Raw genomic sequence first — 14,694 nt, forward strand, 5'->3', positions numbered from 1 at the left:
CTTTTTTTAGTGTGTTTAGGCACACAATCATTATTGTGCTGCAACTTACAGTTGTATGACTAAACTACATGATACCACGCCAAAAAAAAAAAGAAATAATCAATGTACTCTATTTGATATAAAGGCTTTATTATTCTGGAAAATACAAAAAAAAAATCTAACAAATATTAAAGCCAGTTTAATGGAAAAAAAATACTGTGCAATAATTTTTATCTTGTTTTGAGCTTCTTCGCTGGTCTCTGGTTAGTGTCGGCGTCTGACTTTTTCTCCGCCACACTGCTGGCTTTCACATCAACATCCTTTAGAAATGGGAGCTGCTGCTGTTTGGCTGTGGTCAGCGCCCACAAACACAGCTCCAGCCTGTGGGGCGTCCAGTCCTGCTGGGGATCCACTGGGGAAGAGAGGGGAGGCCAGGCATCAGAATCAAAGTAGATTTCATTACATTACATTACATGTCATGTCATTTAGCGGACGCTTTTATCCAAAGCGACTTCCAATTAAGTGCTTTCAACCTTGAAGGTGCAAACTCCAGACAACAAGTAGTAAGTGCAAATACATTAGCTTTAAATAAGCAAAACTACAAAGAGCCATATGAAAGTGCAGCTTTAAGAGTATACACACACACACACACACACACACACACACACACACACACACACACACACACTACAGGCCAAAAGTTTGGACACACCTTCTCATTCAATGCATTTCCTTTTATTTTCATGACTCGTTACATTGTAGATTCTCACTGAAGGCATCAAAACTATGAATGAACACATATGGAATTATGTACTTAACAAAAAAATAACTGAAAACATGTTTTATATTTTAGATTCTTCAAAGTAGCCAGGGTTTGCAGAGTTATCAAAAAAGCAAAGGGTGGCTACTTTGAGGAATCTAAAATATAAGACATGTTTTCAGTTATTTTACACTTTTTAGTACATAATTCCATATGTGTTCATTCATAGTTTTGATGCCTTTAGTGAGAATCTACAATGTAAATAGTCATGAAAATAAACAAACACATTGAATGAGAAGGTGTGTCCAAACTTTTGGCCTGTAGTATGTATGTATGTATGTATATATACACACACACACACACACACACACACACACACACAGTATATATATTTTTTTAATTTGAGGTTCATTTGGCTTTTTTGACAGTGATCAACAAAAATCTTTCTTTTATCAGAATGATCTAACAATTAAATATAAAATACATAAAGGTTTTTTTCTATTGAAAAGGGTAAAAAAGCCACATTAAATTTTCTTTGATTCAATGTTGATCAACAATAAAACATGAAATCCTCCACTTTAAATAGGCACTGTAAAAGTTGTAATCCCATAAAAGGCAGTGGCAAACAGATAAGTTTTAAGCCTTGATTTAAAAGAACAGAGTTTTGTTTTAACCCTGGACACAGTAAGCAAGTGCTTTATAAACTAACAGTAGTATTTATTTAGTAGTAGTATCGCATTTTGTGTGCTATATTGACGACACGGAATACAGATGTGCCCAGCGGCCTTTTGTCCCCGTCATTAGCTCACCTTTGTTTAGTTTTTCAGTGCACTCGATCATTTTGCCCAGGTAGAGAGTGTAGTGCTTGGCTGTGTATTGGATGGGCTTTAGTCCTGGTACACTCTCCATGGCTTCATCTGACATGAATGCAGCCTGTTCTGGAGCTCCTGCCGCCAACACAGCTGGAACAAAATGGACAGTCAGAACCAAGCCAAGCTGAATGTAGCCATGAGGAGAATACAAACTACTTAAACAGAGAGCAGGGAGTCCCAGCCGCTCAGTCCACCAGTGTTAGGACTATCCTTCTGTACACTTGCTAAAAAGGCTTTCACTTTGTGCTTTAAGAGGATCCCAGAGATGTTTTATCAGTATGCTTTTATCCATCTGCTGAAAGCAGATTCGATACACTGTCTTCAGAAACCGAATGGAATCATGCTTACCTGAAGCGGTGGCTGGGCCGACTCCTTTTAGGGAGCTGAGCTCTGCGATAGCTGCCTGCACATCAGGTATGAGGCTGAAGGCCTTTCTGGAACATTTCTCCACAATGTCCTCACTGTTGGAAGCCACCAGCTGCTGCAGCCTCGGCCTGAACTTCCCTCTCTGCACATGGGGCCACGCAAGGACACAGCTGATGCACTTAGCCTGCCAATGCCTCTTTGTAGCTATACTATATGTTTTTGTTTTTTTTAAAGAATATTTTTCGGGCATTTTAGGCCTTTATTTCTATAGGACAGTTTAGACTTGAAAGGGGAGAGAGAGGGGTAATGACATGCAGCATAGAGCATACCTCTATATATGGGCGCCCGCTCTACCAGATGTGCTAACCAGGCGCCCTGCTATACTATTTTTTTGAAGGAGTATTTACTAACAAAATCTTTTGTTGTGGATGTGTTAAAGTCCCTTACAGTAAGCTTCCACTCCATCAGTTTCACCAGCTCCGACTGAGTGACATGTCTGTCAGGTCGACTTGAAATGAGTGTAGGCAGCTCCTCTTGGTACCTGTCCACAGATACACACAGGTTAGGAATTTATTTCATGCCATAAAACCATAAAAACACTTTTGTATAGTTACATTCATAAAAACGAGGCTGTGAACAAAGAGATTTGACAAAACAATCCCACCTCAAAGGTCCACTCACAGGCTTTTTCCAGATCTTTCAACTTCATCATGTGGCCTTTGTCAACAGAGGGAGTTTTCTAAGTTGTCATGGAGATAACTTAAGCAAACATGGATGAGAAGTACTGTAATGGAAGTACTGTAATTAAATCATACAGATAATAAGCTAAAATGTCAACAGAACCAATTCCATGACAAGCAAGCAAATGCTCTCTGATGATGAAGTCACTGTGATACAGTTGAAAGCCCCAGAAAAAGTGGACCTTGAGTCGACTTGGGACTGTTTTGTCAAATTGCTTTTTCCAAGGTCAATAATTAACTTCTTAAATCAAGATGTGTATTTTGAATGTCTCAAAGATAAATCAATTATATAACATACTGAAAGCCAGCAGATTTTCTACACAGTGTGAAATGTTGCCACATCTCTTTCTTATACAGTGAAACTGAGGGTGGTTTTGTAACTGCTGCTGTGAGGGAAAAGGGTTTACCACTTGTCGAGGTTTAGCAGCTTTCCAGGTTTCTTGCCTTTGGCCTTGGCCTCCACTACATCCCAGTATTTCCCATATACGCCCCTCCATGTGGCTGGGTCCTCACAGGCAAACAGAGTACTCATGGCAGCAGAGAGCTCACACTATCACCTGCAAACAGACAAATATAATCTGACTGTTTTGTAAAACCTCTATTCTACAGAAATGGACTACATCATTGTGCATTTTATTATTTTCACACCTTAACCTCCTATGCTTTGATTCGATAAATAATGCGTTTACCTTAGGACACAACAAAAAGAGGCCGATAATCTCCAGTAAATTCCTGAATGAGTTGTAGTAGTCACGCTGCTTCCGTCATGACATACGGAGTTCCCGCGAGATGTAGAGCAAAATACTATTTCCTGCCGCAAGCAGTGAGCAACAGTTTCAGTAAGGTTTGTCCCCTAAATTACTTTGTTACTGAATTTGCATAGACACTGGCACTCAGTAGGTTGCATGTTTTGTTATTTCTTTAATTGTCCGACATACTTGTAAAATATACATGCTTGTGTCGTGCGCGTCTCGTCTTTGCAAAAGTGCTAGGTAGCTAGGTTAGCCAGCTAGCATTAGCATCACATTCCAGTCATGTTTATGGTGAAAGTACACTGGACTGCGAGTTTAGCTATTTGTAGCCAACACACCCGCAGACAAGTGCACACCACGTAGGAGCTGAACGGTGTACTCTAATTTAACCATATTTTGGAGGAAAGTGAACCACTAGCAAAATACAAAATTAATGGTGTAACATTAGGTAATGGACAGTGGTATTAGTAGCTAGTCAATGTTGATAGAGTCAATGCACATGTTGGGATTGCTCGTTTTTGTCTTTCACCCCATCACACTTCACGTAAGCACAAAACCGCTTTACAGCATTACCAGCAAGAGGTAGAAGGTGAGGCAGAATTTCAATGCCGTAGGCAGACGAGACATATAAAAAAAACAGAATGGACATCTTACAGCATTTAAAACTTATAATAATAGTCTGTTAGCCAAGAGGTGACTGTCAGCCATTATATGCATTTTTTTGAGTGGGCCCCATGGATGTATTATATTAACGGATGATTACACCATAAGGGGTTTATCCTGATATGATACATGTGTCTGTATGTAGCTAAATATTTCCCACTTCATTGTGTTACATGTATATTCTAGTTTTATTTAGTAAATACAGAGAATAGTTTGACATATTTGTATATGCTTGCATAGTGAATACAAGTTCCTCAATTGATGTGATTAACTATGCCAATGTTTAAATTTAGTCCATTCAACATAAGTATCAGTTTGTCTTATCTTCAATGTATTTGTGACAAAAATGTACATAATGTATGATCTGTACAAAATGTACAGATCATTTTTGATCGGATATTTTAAATTTGTGTTTGTGATAGACATAACATATCTGTCCTAACTTTAAACCCAGATAATATATTGAAGTGTTGTTCACATGCCAATCTCTCACTAGTAAGTTGGCTCTCATGGGAGCACATGAAGAGGACTCTGAGCTGCTGCAGACATTGACAAGGCTGGCAGTTCTTCAAAAAGTAAGTACCGCAGCAGTTTCATTGTCAAAAATTTAAGAAACACATAAATGTTGTACATATACTGCCACCTACCCTGGCCTCTACACCAAGTACTGTATTCTAACATGTTATGGTGCCACCTTCTGGTGGATTTTGGATCTGCTTTGATAACTTCCCAAAACTCAGATTTATTTATTTTAAAGCATTGTTGTTAAAGTAAAGGTAGCTAATTAATTTGATTTTGCGTCTTGTCTCTGAGCTCAAATACAATCACTGTTGCCTGCACTAGGAACATGGAGAAGATGTCCCGGGTTACCACAGCCCTCGGCAGCAGTGCCATCAGTGGCCGAACTATGTTCTGCCACTTGGACGCTCCTGCAAACGCCATCAGTGTGTGCCGTGACGCCACGCAGGTGGTGGTAGCTGGCCGCAACATCTTTAAGATCTACACACTGGAGGAGGAGCAGTTTGTGGAGAAGCTGAATCTACGCGTGGGCCGCAAACCCTCTCTCAACTTCAGCTGTGCGGATGTCATGTGGCACCAGATGGAGGAGAACCTGCTGGCCACGGCTGCTACCAATGGGGCAGTGGTCACCTGGAACTTGGGAAAACCCTCTCGTAACAAGCAGGACCAGCTGTTTACTGAGCACAAACGCACTGTCAACAAGGTGTGCTTCCATCCCACAGAGGTTTATATGCTGCTAAGTGGCTCGCAGGATGGCTTCATGAAGTGCTTTGACCTGCGCAAAAAGGAGTCTGTCAGCACTTTCTCAGGTAGAATATTTTTTGATAAGTATTAGATTACAACTGCTAAGTGTTTTGCATGACAAACTTTATTTTATTGTGTCTTTACAATGTGGTTAACTGAAATTCTTTGGGACATTGGAACTTTTTTAAAAATTTTTTTTACAGTTTTCTGAGATTAATATGTTAGAGGAAAAGAAAGGAAATCCCTAATTTGTTGGAGCAGAAGTACTGTTTTTACTGTTAGAAATTAGGAAGCAAACTATATCTGTGGTTCATACCACTTAATATCCCGGTTGCTTTTTCCCCCACTCCCTTTCTTCCAGGTCAGTCAGAGAGTGTAAGGGACGTCCAGTTCAGCATGAAGGATTATTTCACATTTGCTGCATCCTTTGAGAATGGCAACGTCCAGCTGTGGGACATCAGACGGCCGGATCGCTATGAGCGGATGTTCACTGCCCATACTGGCCCTGTGTTCTGCTGCGACTGGCACCCTGATGACAGGTAAAAGAAAGTGACTTGGGTCATACTGTATGCCACTTGTGATTAGTAGTGCTTCAGTAGTGGGTTTTTATTATTGTCATCCGTTAATGGAGTTCTCTTTTTATTTCCATTTCAGGGGATGGTTGGCCACTGGGGGCCGGGACAAGATGGTGAAAGTGTGGGACATGACCACCAACCGGGCCAAGGAGATCTATTGTGTCCAGACGATCGCCTCAGTGGCACGGGTCAAGTGGCGGCCTGAGAGGAAGTTTCATTTAGCCACCTGTTCCATGATGGTGGATCACAACATCTATGTGTGGGATGTCCGCAGACCTTTCATTCCCTTCGCCACATTTGAGGAACACAAGGATGTGACCACTGGTATTGTGTGGCGCCACCAGCATGACCCTCATTTTCTGCTCTCTGGCTCTAAGGACAGCACACTTTACCAACACATGTTCAAGGACGCCACTCGTCCCGTGGACAAGGCCAACCCCGAGGGTCTGTGCTTTGGACTCTTTGGTGACTTGGCCTTTGCAGCCAAGGAGAGTCTGATCAGCAGCGACGCCAACAGAAAGCCTTACCCTGGAGGCGACCGGCGCTACCCCATTTTTTTCTTCAAGAAGCCCGACCCGACTGAACAGTTTGCCCATGTGTCCAGTGCCCTTAGCGTCTTTGAGACAGACTTGGACAGTAACCGCATGGACTGGTTTGTCAAGACAGCACAACTCTACCTCCTCTGTGGGAAGCCATTTGCCGAGCTGTGTGATCACAATGCCAAGGTGGCGCAGGAGCTCAAAAGACCTCAGGTCAGACAAATTAATACAGTAACAAATCTGTACTGTACTACAAATAATCCACTTAGGTTTTGATGTTGTCAATTTAAATGGAACCTTGACAGATTATGATTTAAAAAAAAATTGATAGAAGTATTACTTGTTTAAGTAACACATTTTTAATTACTCTCTTGAAAAAGTAAGTAACTGCACTAGGGCGGCAACTAACAGTTATTTTCAGACTACTTTCTTGATAATCATTTGGTCGAAAGTGTCAATAAATCATAAACAATGCCCATCATAAGTCCCCAGAGCCCATGGTGATATCTTAAAATGTATAGTTTTGTCTGGCCAAACATAATTTCTCCTCTAAACTGGTTGTCACATTTGCACTAGACCCAGCAATGACCGTGTCAGGGTTATTTGAATTAATTGAGTCAATAAACTAGTAGCCTTAAAGGTCCAATGTGTAGGAATTTCTCCCATCTAGCGTTGAGGTCATATATCGCAATCAACTCTCTCGCACCACGCAGTTCAAAGTACGTATTACAGCTACGGTAGCCTTCACGCTTCAAAAAGCCAGTCTCTTGTTCTTTTCAATATCCTTTTTTCTTTTTCTGGGCGAAGAAGAAGACTCCTGTTCCTGAAATTTTGATTTTGAATAAGTGTGGTCCTCCATGTTTCCTTCTTCAAACTTGCCGGGGCCGGGAAGCGACGATACCCATTAGCAGCATTAGCAGCGAAAATGCGAAAGGCGGAGCAGTATGTCCTGTTTGTTCCTTACCGGCTAACTTATTTCAAGATGGCGCATGAATATGAAGCGTCTAACCCAGTTCAAATGTAAAATTTCAAGCCAAAAGGAATACTTGGAATTGATGGTGGAGATAAATATTCATGAAAAAGGACAAGTTTGTGAACGGGCAACACAGATTTTGATAATGAACAACTAAACACGTTAAACACTGGACCTTTTAAGCCCACATTATCAACATAAATAGTGCAAGTAATGACTTTAGGAAAAAGAAATGTGATTAAATTGTCACTTAACACATTACTTTCAATAGTAATGTGTTATCAAGTAATTGTGTTTGGCATGTTTATTGAATAACCAATCTTTTTTTTCTATAATACAAAGGTTTCCACAACATGGACCATGTTGAGAATCATGTTCTCTGACCCAGCAAACCTCACAACGCCCGGTCTAAACCACAACCTCAGTAAACTGGGCACCTTGCCTTTAATGAACAGGTAAATAAGTGTTTTAGTGTGCCATTACAAAAACAGTAATAACCAGTAATGCCCATTATCATCTAATGCTGATGTGCATTATGCTTTCAGTTTCAACATGAAGGAAATGAGTTCAGGGATGGGCACAGAGAGCAGACTGGAGCGCAGTAAAGGTGAGAGCAGGCAGGACAACATCCACCTGGAGCCTGGAAACTCGCACGCCAGCAATAATAATGAAGGTGAGGATGGCCATTAAATTTCTTAGAGCCTTATCTGTTTGTCCTTGTGTTTTTTGTATTTTAGTCAAAACTAAATAAGCCATTCATTCGATTTCCCTTCAGAAAATGAGGAGACCGAGGGAAGCGAGGGCCAGGCTGAGTATATGTTCTGTGATGCTGAGTTAGATGACGATGACCTCTACTCTATGGAGAATGACAACCAAGCAGGTCAGTCACAGTCCCATCTCTGAGGGAACTAAAGAGTTGCTTACGTAAGTGACTGCTATTTATAGCTACCTCCATGCTCAGCGCTTTTTTGTCTAATATTATCTCTGCTCCTTTTGTCACAACAGAAGAGCAGGAGTACACGCTGCCCCAGGAGGCCTTCCAGCTGCGCCACGAGATCATAGATAACCCTTCTGCTCCAGAGCACCTTCAGCAGGACAAGGCCGACTCCCCGCACGTCAGCGGCAACGAGGCCGAAGTCACTTGTCTGACACCCATCGAGTCCTTCTCGCTCATCTCCATTTCCCAGCCACTGTTCAGCCCACATTTACCCGCCAGCTTCTTCTGTCCCATTGTTCGGGAAATGCTAACCTATTACGCCGAGCAAGGCGACGTGCAGATGGCCGTGTCTGTGCTTATCGTCTTGGGGGACCGGATCCGCAAAGAGATCGATGACCTCACCCAGGTTAGAGAGTAGTGTTGTAAAGAATTCATCAAAAATGTAATGGACTAGAACTTAAGAGTTGTTTTGTTGGCAAAGGCATTAATGAAAAAGTTTCTTCAGGTAAAAAAAAAAAAAAAAAACTTGTGCTCAAAAGAATGACTCACTGACTTCAAGCTAATCTTAATGTTGAAAAGATAGCACGATTTGAAAGTAGCATCTCCTCGGGATTCTAACCCTTCCCCATGCCCTCGGCCTCTGACCCACACACAGAGGTGCATGAGCACCGCTGCTTCAGAGCAGAGCAGAGAAAAGACCGCAATTTTACTTCATGTCTCATTTACTGGTGAGAAAACACCTAATATTATAATAAACGGTGTTTAAAACTACTGGTAGCACTGCGGCGCCGACGCACATTTATCTCAGGCTTGTACACTGGAGGGGTAGAGTACGCGCAGCGGGTCTTGGAGGCATTTCATTGGTTCCTTCCAAGCGGACTGCGAGGCAGTAATTGGTGGGCATTTTTACAAGATTACAGCAGCTACAGATGACGGATCTTTTTTTCCGCTCCTTTTTCAGAGCCCATACGTTATTTATTGCTATTGGGGTGCAAACAATATATTTTTTTAAAAGTGTTTATTGGAAATAGTGACCAACCCTGCAGTTTAAATATATGAAGTCAGGATAGTTCTCTGAACAAACATTAAGGTTTAATGTATTTGCACAGAAAAATCCATTGCAAATCATTCATGTGAAATGGAAAAATCCAGCAAAGTTTAGGGATTCTTAAGGCCTGATGTATGATTGTAAATGGCTTAGGTGATCACTACTAAAACACCCAAGTCTTAAAATTCAATTACGACGTGGCAGTTAAGAAAACCTAAACCCTGAATCAGTTGTTGTTGTTCCATTTCAGGAGCACTGGTACATGTCCTACATAGACCTGCTGCAGCGATTCGAGTTGTGGAACGTGTCCAATGAGGTCATCAAGTTGAGTACGTGCAGCGCCATAACCTGCCTGAACCAGGCATCTACAACACTTCATATCAACTGCAGCAACTGCAAGCGGCCAATGAGCAACAAGGGCTGGATTTGTGACAGGTATGAACCGTTTTATGGGGGGTTGGTTACTGGGCCATTCCTTTGTTGGGACCAGTAACTTCCTACACCAGCAACAAATGTTTACTGCTTCTTCTGTTGTCTTAAATGCAATTTCTATACAGTACACTTGGTATTTATTTAATTCTGACAAATGCCCTGCGTCACTCCTCTAGGTGCCACCAGTGTGCAAGTGTGTGTGCAGTGTGCCACCATGTGGTGAAGGGACTGTTTGTGTGGTGTCAGGGCTGCAGCCATGGTGGACATCTGGAGCACATAATGAACTGGCTCAAGAGCAGCGCCCACTGCCCTGCTGGCTGCGGCCACCTGTGTGAGTACACCTGAGCCCATCACAACCACTGTTCACACAGCTGCTGCTCTGAGGGAATCAATTCTCAACCGGCCTAGAACACACACACACACACACACACACACACACACACACACACACACACACACACACACTCTCGCACACACACACACACACACACACACACACACACTCTCGCACTCACTCCTCCACGTGGGCCTGGATCCTTTTCTCACTGTGGAAAGAAGGATGGCTCTCTGTGTGTTTGTGTGTGTGTGTGTGTTTGTGTGTGTGTGTGTGTTTGAACTAAGATTAGCCAAAAGTCTCATTTACTGTCTATAGGAGGAAGAGGTTTATATGTGCTCTCCTGGACAGCCATTCAAGAGCAAACGCATTCATATTTGAATTGGTGAAATTGTATATAAGCAGATGTTATGATAGATATAACAATATTTTTTTTTGTTGATTCACACTTGGTGCATTTTACATTGTTTTTAAACCCCTCATTAAATCCTGAAGGCTGTACAGCAAGCGTTCTGTTCATCTGAGGTGGATTGTTAATGTTTGTACATAATGCTACATCTTATTTTGAAGGACTGTAGATAATGTTTAATTAATTTATACAAGAAATAGCTCTCTATTCCAACAATACATTAAAGCAATACACTTGAAGTTGTTCTGGACCAGTGAAGTCTGTTTTGTCAACTACATTTAACAGAGAATAGCTTCAGCTTTTCTGATGAATCACATTGAATGTAGACTGAATCCAGGTCATTTGAACTTCCACTAAGCTTCATATTCTGTCGGCTGCACACTTTCACACCTGGCAGCTGCCCAGTTACATCTAGTCGTCTACCCTTGTGTGCTGAGCAGTTCCAGTGGAGTAGTCAGGATACAAAGTCTTGCTCAAGGGCACCTTAGTGAGAGGAAAGAACAACCACTTATTCATTTTTCCCAGCCACACTTTACTCTCTTGGGCCTAGAAATCCCAACTGGCCACCCGCCAAATGTCTCCAGCCTCAAGTCTACCAGCTAGACACAAAGTGTGCTGCTCAGTGTGTTGCTTGTCATAGTTTGTATAACTCACTACGGGTGAGATTCACAACAGATAAGTGTGGAAGCAAACAGAGACGACTTCTGTCTAGATAAAGCTCAACACGACAGCTTTGTCTTGGGTGGAATTAGACTGTTAATGTCAGTATCCTTCCAGTAATGTGTAGCCTGATTGCAACTGGTTGGAGGATTTTACATTATAGTTGTCAGTTTTACTGGCAGAACCTCATGACATGAGTAAATTATCTCTGAGAGATGAAGAATATTTCATCAGTCCAGTCTCAACTCTCAACACTGTTTATTTGGGCACATTTACATTCTGGACGCTGCTCACCATCACAAGTGATGGTCTTCCTCTCCTGTCTGTCACCCTTTTTTATGACGGCTTAACATATCACTGGTACAGTAATCATCACCTTTAATAGTGTCCCATCTTTCACATTAACAACTCTACAGTTGTCCTGTCAATCATGAGGGCCAAAGCAGTGATGTATGAAGTGGACTGGGTCTGTGCTAATTTAAAAACCTGCAGGCTTGAGGCTGGTGCGTTTGGATCAGCCGCTCAAGCAAAACTCAGCCAACATCCATGTAGTGCCAAGGTTGTTAACTGGGCAGCAACTGTCACACCTCGATTTACTGCCAAGTTCCCGGGCACAATAGAGGATTTTCAGATGTACTCCTTATGAGGGCATCCCGACAATCAGGGGAATCCCTGACCCACGAGGCTCTGTCTGCATAGAACTGCCCGGTAGTTTTAGCAAATGAAATATTAACCACATCGTTCAAGTCAGACTAGACATGCTGGAGACATAGAGACATCTGTACAATAAGTCCAGAAGTGAAGACCAGGGCCTGTTATTTATCAAGCTTCTCAAAGTGCCATTTTACTCTCAAGTGCTGAGAATTCATGACATTTACTTCTACTTTCAAACTTAAAGATGCAGTAGGTAAGACTTATAAAATTAACTTTCTGTCATATTTGCTGAAACTGACCCTATGTTCCAGTAGAACTATATGAAGCCGGCTCCTCTGGTACCACCTACAATCTGTAGTGCATTTAACAGCACACCGGTTTAAAATTTGTAATTAAGACATCGTGGAAAACGTGTTTATCTTTCATTTCAAAAATGTGTCTATCACATTGTACTCTGTTGAGAATTCTTTATCATCAAATGTGTGAACATAAACTTCTCTTAGGAATTTCACCATTGAATGTGAATTTATCTGAGAATATTCTTAAATAAGGAAATATATTCAGTGATTGGTCCATGCCTATGTCGTCATCCAAAATCCTGTTTGTGGCACAGCAAAGTGTCGAGATTATCTCTAAGACTGACGCTTAACATATAGTCCTACACTTCACTTAAATTACGACAGATGCTTGATAACTTTTTTTACTCAATTTTTTTAATTCAATTCTTAGCAGTGTTCTTGTGAGTAATTCTTAGAGGCTTGATAAATACGTGCCCAGACAATATGTTAAGTGTTTGTTAGAGACCAACAATATAATAATTTGTAAATTTCCCAATATATTCAACACATCTGCTGAAGTCTAATGCAGAGCCCCCCATGAGCAACATAAATGTAAAGGTTTTATAAGAAGTAAAAAAGAAACCCCTGACAAAGTGTGAAATATTTTATGATGCACAAGTCTACCTGAGCACAAATGTCATGCATTGTGAATTCACCTCGGCACCACAAATCGGCATTAAGTCACAAATCGTTTTGCAGTTGTCTGCTGCTTTTTAAAAAGATTTGAGAAAATTTAACAGGATTCCAAATGTAAGTGCTGTGTAGACTACATTTTACTGCTTGACCTCAGAAATGTTCTCTACAACTGATCATGGAATTTCTCCTAAAAAGGACTATGCTGCTGGTGGGTATTTCTATATTATTTTTTCTGTTTACTGTATGGATTATTTTGTCCACAATGTTTGCACAACCACTCGTTAATTCATATGCAACAGACAATTTTTTTTTTATTTAAATGCTTTTAAGGGTGTAATCAGATGTTGGGAGCAGCACATCTTCGTAAGAAAGACAATCTTCGATCATTTTGCATCATTTTGAGAATTTCAGTTTAAGAACAATCTCATTTAGGAAGCTACACAGTGAAGTCAATGAATGATTTATCCAAAGCTTCTATTGAAGTTTTTGAATTAAGCTTTAAATGTCTGTCGTCATATTTTATGACGTGATCACCCTTAAAAAAAAAAAAAAAAAAATCCCCGAACAAAATCCTCAATTTGGTTATATGTATGTAATCTATGGTGCTAGACAGCCCCGTTAATACAGGTGCGTTCCTCCTTTTGTGTGCAGCAAGTGGGAAAGCAATTTTGACAGCAGTGAACATTTGTTTTTTAAAAAGGTTAAACACCAACAAATATGGATTGAAGCAGAATATTTCATTTTAATAAAAACATTGTGAATTTATGGAAATTATTACATCCTTTTTTTTTTTCTTTTTTTTCCTTCAATAAATTTTGACTTTTGGAATTAACAGCGCTCTGGAGTTATTGTGAATGTTTGGAACACAGAAGTCTGAAACAATCCTACGCAGCCACCACTGGAATCTAATTCTACAAATACTAGAACACTAATAATAATAGTGTAGCCTAATCTTTGTCTTCAACTGTGCAGAAATACCAAAACAAAGAATAGATTTGCAAAAACAAAAGAAGAAAAAAATGGCACAGCATTAGAAATGTTGATTTAGAATTTGAATGTCAACGTTACAAACAAAGCTTTGAACTACTGACTGCCATTAGGTACCGAGATGAGATCCTCAGACCCCTTGTGAGACCATATGCTGGTGCGGTTGGCCCTGGGTTCCTCCTAATGCAAGACAATGCTGGACCTCATGCAGCTGGAGTATGTCAGCAGTTCCTGCAAGAGGAAGGCATTGATGCTATGGACTGGCCCGCCCGTTCCCCAGACCTGAATCCAATTGAGCACATCTGGGACATCATGTCTCGCTCCATCCACCAATGCCACGTTGCACCACAGACTGTCCAGGAGTTGGCAGATGCTTGGGTCCAGGTATAGGAGGAGATCCCTCAGGAAACCATCCGCCTTAGTTCTTGTTTGTACAGCATTTTGGTCAGCTTAAACTGTGTCTAGATCTGTGTTCTAGAAATAAACTTTACTTACTTTACAAGAAACAGGGTTTAGAGAGCAATTCTCAACAAAGTAAACGGAAGTACATAATCCTTGTGTTGTCCTTCGGGTCACTGGGACCCAAAGGACAACACAAGGGTTAAGGACATTACATCAAATTTGGATCAGCCTGTAGTGTGGTTTTCCACTTTAATTTTGAGTGTGACTCCAAATCCAGACCTCCATGGGTTGATAAATTTGATTTCCATTGATAATTTTTGTGTGATTTTGTTGTCCGCACATTCAACTATGTAAAGAAAAAGGTATTTAATAAGA

The 14,694-nt window shown here is 41.0% G+C and overlaps 2 protein-coding genes across 6 annotated transcripts; one reads left to right on the forward strand and one right to left on the reverse strand.

Annotated features, from left to right (window-relative positions):
* Positions 1–108: 108 nt before the first annotated feature.
* Positions 109–3,520, reverse strand: zgc:112496 (uncharacterized protein LOC541336 homolog). The gene is made up of 6 exons (XM_039787722.1): positions 3,407–3,520; positions 3,125–3,274; positions 2,425–2,518; positions 1,960–2,119; positions 1,549–1,701; positions 109–391 (listed from the first exon to the last, which is right to left on the reverse strand). Exons 2-6 carry the CDS (start codon positions 3,247–3,249, stop codon positions 210–212), a joined length of 714 nt encoding a protein of 237 aa, XP_039643656.1. The 5' UTR covers positions 3,250–3,274; positions 3,407–3,520; the 3' UTR covers positions 109–209.
* On the forward strand, positions 3,461–14,640 carry wdr24 (WD repeat domain 24). Of its 5 annotated transcripts, none has more exons than XM_039787709.1 (12): positions 3,461–3,561; positions 4,629–4,707; positions 4,976–5,460; positions 5,757–5,934; positions 6,050–6,722; positions 7,825–7,937; positions 8,028–8,155; positions 8,258–8,362; positions 8,488–8,825; positions 9,718–9,902; positions 10,076–10,230; positions 14,031–14,640. In XM_039787709.1, exons 3-12 carry the CDS (start codon positions 4,980–4,982, stop codon positions 14,060–14,062), a joined length of 2,388 nt encoding a protein of 795 aa, XP_039643643.1. In that variant the 5' UTR covers positions 3,461–3,561; positions 4,629–4,707; positions 4,976–4,979; the 3' UTR covers positions 14,063–14,640. The 5 variants fall into 5 exon arrangements, with proteins under 5 accessions (XP_039643643.1, XP_039643647.1, XP_039643645.1 ...); XM_039787711.1 differs by having other exon boundaries at positions 3,469–3,556; XM_039787710.1 differs by lacking the exon at positions 3,461–3,561 and adding an exon at positions 3,580–3,613.
* The last annotated feature ends 54 nt before the right edge of the window (positions 14,641–14,694 follow it).

The sequence above is a fragment of the Perca fluviatilis genome, chromosome 21, assembly GCF_010015445.1.
Source record: "Perca fluviatilis chromosome 21, GENO_Pfluv_1.0, whole genome shotgun sequence".
NCBI lineage: Eukaryota > Metazoa > Chordata > Actinopteri > Perciformes > Percidae > Perca > Perca fluviatilis.

Bases quoted from the DNA above. Each gene is read 5' to 3' on its own strand.
- wdr24 (XM_039787709.1), top strand. From the start codon at position 4,980: ATGGAGAAGATGTCCCGGGTTACCACAGCCCTCGGCAGCAGTGCCATC. The intron at 8,363-8,487 runs GTCAGTCACAGT...TTGTCACAACAG, and splicing joins GGAGAATGACAACCAAGCAG to AAGAGCAGGAGTACACGCTG. The intron at 8,826-9,717 runs GTTAGAGAGTAG...GTTCCATTTCAG, and splicing joins AGATCGATGACCTCACCCAG to GAGCACTGGTACATGTCCTA.
- zgc:112496 (XM_039787722.1), bottom strand. From the start codon at position 3,249: ATGAGTACTCTGTTTGCCTGTGAGGACCCAGCCACATGGAGGGGCGTA. The intron at 2,120-2,424 runs GTAAGGGACTTT...CCCCATGTGCAG, and splicing joins TGATGGAGTGGAAGCTTACT to AGAGGGAAGTTCAGGCCGAG. The intron at 1,702-1,959 runs GTAAGCATGATT...ATTTTGTTCCAG, and splicing joins CGGCCCAGCCACCGCTTCAG to CTGTGTTGGCGGCAGGAGCT.